The sequence below is a fragment of the Mus pahari genome, chromosome 3, assembly GCF_900095145.1.
Source record: "Mus pahari chromosome 3, PAHARI_EIJ_v1.1, whole genome shotgun sequence".
Taxonomy (NCBI): domain Eukaryota; kingdom Metazoa; phylum Chordata; class Mammalia; order Rodentia; family Muridae; genus Mus; species Mus pahari.
The window spans coordinates 70,118,531-70,123,003 of record NC_034592.1 but is presented as its reverse complement, the minus strand read 5'-3'; the positions used below and the strand labels follow the sequence as shown (position 1 = coordinate 70,123,003).

Below are 4,473 nucleotides of genomic sequence, written 5' to 3'. Positions count from 1 at the left end.
CAGCCTGGTCTACATAGCAAGCTCCATACCATCAGGCAGAGAGATCCTATCTCAATGTGTGTATGTGTGTGTGTGTATGTGTGTTTGTGTGACACTGTGTGTGTGTATATGTGTGTGTGTGTGTGTGTGTGTGTGTGCGCGTGTGCGCGCAGCCTGGTCTACATAGCAAGCTCCATACCATCAGGCAGAGAGATCCTATCTGTGTGTGTGTGTGTGTGTGTTACATTGTGTGTGTGTGTGTGTGTGTGTGTGTGTGTGTGTGTGTGTGTGTGTGTGACATTATCTTGTTTTGGGACACAGGGCCCTCACTGGCCTGAAAATCACCAGGTGAGCTAGGCTGCCTAGCCAGTGAGTTCCAAAGACAAGTCTCTAGCTTCTTAGCTTCTTAGCTCTCGGATTTCCAGCTCCTATGACTTCTTTCATGGGTGCTTGCTGAGGGTTGAACTCAGGTCCTCACGTTCACCACCTGGCCTCCCCTGGTTTTGATTCTGTTCGCTGCTGAATCCTCTGTGGCGGGCTTGGTAGCTACAGGTCTGAAGGAGGATGTCCTCTTCCATCTAAAGGCTCTGTTGTGCTCCTCAGTCTGGCTGGACTTAGAAGCCTTTGGTGCACAGACAGGGATTCCTCCACACGCCACAACCTCCAGGACGAGACCCTGGGCCTGACCCTCCATGCCCATGCTAACCTAAGTCTCCAAAGGGTCCCCAGGGACACTCACTGGCAGCAGGAGCATGTGCCACACAAGCACATTGGCATCATCACTAGACAGTTGGCGAAGGTATGGCGGGAGCTCCTTCAAAAGACTCTCCAGCTCCTGTAGGGATCACAGCAAGGGTAGTAAGCCACGTGCTCACACAGGCAGCAGCCCCACAGCAGCAGCCCCACAGCAGCAAGCCCGAACGGGCGATCCTAAGAGCAGAAAGAGAAAGGTCAGAGCCCCAACTTAGGGAGTGCTTAGCTGGTGTGACCCAGTACCGAGTGATTAATGAATTACCTGATTTCAGCCTCACCACAACACTATAGGCCCCAGCGTAAGGATTAGGGGATCTCAAATATTCTCTCAAATATTAAGAACTCCAGGGGTAAGTAAATTCTTCTCGGAGTCTTCTTTCTGAAGGCAAGGCACTCAGTCCTCTTGCCCTTTCTCTGGAAACTCACTGACTCCTGCTTCATCCCTCTCTCTTCAGTAAGATGTGAGTTGCCAGCATTGGCAGAATGAACGGCAAGGACATCTCGCATCCATTCCTCACCACCACACCACACCACACCACACCACACCACACCACACCACACCACACCACACCACCTCAGGGGTAAAGGACTGACCTGGGTTTCCCAGGTGAGAAACTCTGCACATCACCCATGGTAACGGGGGGGGGGGGAAACGACAAGAAGTGACTCACCTTCTCGGAAATGAAGGTGAGTCACTTCTTGTCCCCCTCCCCTCAGTTTAATCACTTGAGACCCCTGAGTTCTCCAGTTTACTGAACATCTCCATCTCCGTCTGACCCTTGACTAAGACAGAGTGCAGCCCTCGAGAACGTCTTTGGAGTAGTAGAGGTGAACGAATCCGAGGCCATGGATAGTGTGGATGGCATATAACCAGGAAGGAGGGGAGCAGGAACACTTCGCAGAGGCTGTGTGCTGTGCTGGGAGATGGGCCTTGAAGAGCAGGTAGGAGCCCACCAGGCAGAAAAACAGAGAGCCAAGGCAGAGCCCAGACAGGACAAGCATGTGCAGGTCCCCACGGAATACTAATAGCTACTACAGGAAAAGGGCCTTATGCCCAGGTGCATTTGGGAAAGCTGAGCCAAACGGCTTCTTCACTGCAAAACAACCCAAAGTTTTGGGGGTCGGGTTGGTTTGGTTATAGCAGTAGTGGAGATGGGACCGAGGACCTTGAACACCATAGGTGGTGCCCTACCACAGAACCACGCCCCCAGCACACCCAGAGTCCCCAGTATACCATGGTGCATCTGACCAAGGGACCCCACCCACAGGACTCCAGTTCTTCTCATTTTGAGAAGGGGGTGGTGGTTTGAAGAACAGTCACATACTCAAGGCAACTCTGGGGACAGTGAATAGATACAAACTAGAAGTTCTGATCCAGTGATGTGTTTACCTACCAGGACGCCTTTGCCAATATCTAGAAATGTTTTCTATTGTCACAGATGGGGTGAGTGCTGCCACAACCCAGCGGGTAAAGTCAGAGATGCTGAAGAAACATCCTAGCTACAAAGAATGATCTGGTCCCAAATGTCAACAGAGATAAAGGCCTGTGTTCACGAAGGTAGAAAGTTCCCCTAAGCCAGGGGCTTGGGGGTGGGGTCCTTCACTGCTGTGCATCATCTGTATTCTGTCCCCCAAGTATATAAGCACCCCACACTCCCTTTCATCACTAAACCCATCTTCCATATGTAATCACACTAACAAATGGCTTCTCATGCCTTCTACCTACAGCCATGACCATTCATTTGCCTATTCTGTCTTACCGCAAGCATAACTCATGCCATAGCTTGGGCAAGAACAAAGGCTTAGGTATAATACAGATCTTGAATGGACATTTTCTGGGCTGAAGATGCAGTTTGGTTGGTAGAGTGTTTGTCTAATGTGCCCAAAGCCCTGGGTTCAATCCCCAGCGTTGCACAACACTTGATAAAGCGGTGCACATCCATAATCCCAGGTCTTAGGGTATGAGATGGAGGCATAAGAATCCTGACATTAAAGGTTGAGCTGGCGAGATGGCTCAGTGGGGAGGGGACCAGAGGACCTGGGTTCAATCCCCAGCACCCACATGGTGACCGATGGCTGTCTCTAGCTCCAGTTCCAGAGGATCTAATGCTCTCATTTGCTTCTGCTAGGGATGCAGGTAGCTAACAGATATACACACAGGCAGGTCATCCATACACATAAAATTAGATTAAATGATTTAAAAATAAATCAAAGGCCATTGTCAGCTACATATCAAGTTTAAGGCCAATCTGAACAACACAAAATGGTATTAAAAAAAATACCAAAGGGAAATTTTCTCTCTTAACACTTGGATTTTCTGTGTTTTGATGAATTCTGACTGAACTCCCCAAGACTGCTGAAACCCACGCCAGTGCACACAACTCCTCCCAAAGCCAGCTAGTAAGTCACCTGACTTAGGAGAAATGAAAGTGAAGACAACAGGTCATGAAAAGCCCTGTGAGTTAGACTCTTATCAGTCTGGGCTCAAATTCCAGCCCCATTATTTCTGCAGAATATCACTGGCCAGCCATGTTACTTTCCCTGATGTCTCAGTTTCCTCTTCCAAGAAATGGGAAGACACAGTTATCTCACAGTTGTTCTAAGAGTTAAATAAGACAAACTGCCTGGTGGTGACGATTCCAGAGCAACAAAAGCCAGTCTACCTTTTAGCGTTGAGATAGCAAATTACCCTCTGCCCCGTTTTCTACCAGCCTAAAACCAACAAAGTTTAGTTCTGGTTTGGGTCTGCTCTGGACTTCTCCATCTCAAAAGAATTTTCTTTTTGAAAGATGAGGCCAACAACCATCCCTCCTGTCTCTTGAGGGAGTCTTCCCCTTAATTCTGCAGACTAGAGGGGCATTTCGGGGAGACTCAAAGCCTAGCTAGTGGTGCCAGTGCTGGCTCACCAGCATTTCTCCTCCACGATCTCCAAACCTGGCTCCATTCAGCCGTCTAGATATTCCTAAGGAAACCTCCCTCTTTCCATTCTTTCAGATAGTACCAAATAGTGTCCCATAGAAATGAACGTTCAGGGCTGGTGAGATGGCTCAGTGGGTAAGAGCACCTGACTGCTCTTCCGAAGGTCCGGAGTTCAAATCCCAGCAACCACATGGTGGCTCACGACCATCCATAACAAGATCTGATGCCCTCTTCTGGAGTGTCTGAAGATAGCTACAATGTACTTACATATAATAAATAAATAAATATTAAAAAAAAAAAAGAAAAAAAAAAGAAATGAACGTTCAAATGGAACAAGATTTCTGTCCCTTTTCTGCTCCTGCCGCCTGGCACTGGGCAAGTACAAAGAAGGCGTTTAGCAGCTATAGCACGACTGCATACAAATAACCTACTCAGAGCATAAATTGTTACTTCTCATCCAGGAACTAGTCTGTACAGTTTTATTTCACGGTCTGTCCATTCATTTTACCCCACCGCCCAACAGCACCTCGGGCTTCTGAGGCCTCGGGTAATGTGTGCATCAATTTATGGGTGTATCCACTAGGCGGAGCAACAGAGCCCTTCCTTTGCAGTAGATAAGTTCCACTAACAAATTTCCAGCAGAATTGAAAATGAAACCAGTTTGGAAAGCCAGTTCATTCTCGCGCCCAGTACAACTGATGACAACTTTTTGAAGCTGACGACAACTTTTTTTTTCCAGACCTTCTCAATCAGTCCCCCTTCCTCCCTCCTCTCTCTCTCTCTCTCTCTCTCTCTCTCTCTCTCTCTCTCTCTCTCTCTCTC

At 48.4% G+C, this 4,473-nt stretch overlaps 1 protein-coding gene across 2 annotated transcripts in view; it reads right to left on the bottom strand.

Annotated features, from left to right (window-relative positions):
- Ube2l6 (ubiquitin conjugating enzyme E2 L6) overlaps window positions 1-4,473 on the bottom strand; it is a 14,187-nt gene that overhangs the window by 9,348 nt on the left and 366 nt on the right. Inside the window, exon 2 of one of the 2 annotated variants that reach the window (XM_021194269.2) lies at window positions 719-814. The exons of the other annotated variant lie outside the window; for it this stretch is intronic. Coding sequence (XP_021049928.1) covers window positions 719-814 — 96 coding nt within the window. The remainder of the gene's footprint in view (window positions 1-718; window positions 815-4,473) is intronic. 2 annotated transcript variants of the gene reach the window in all.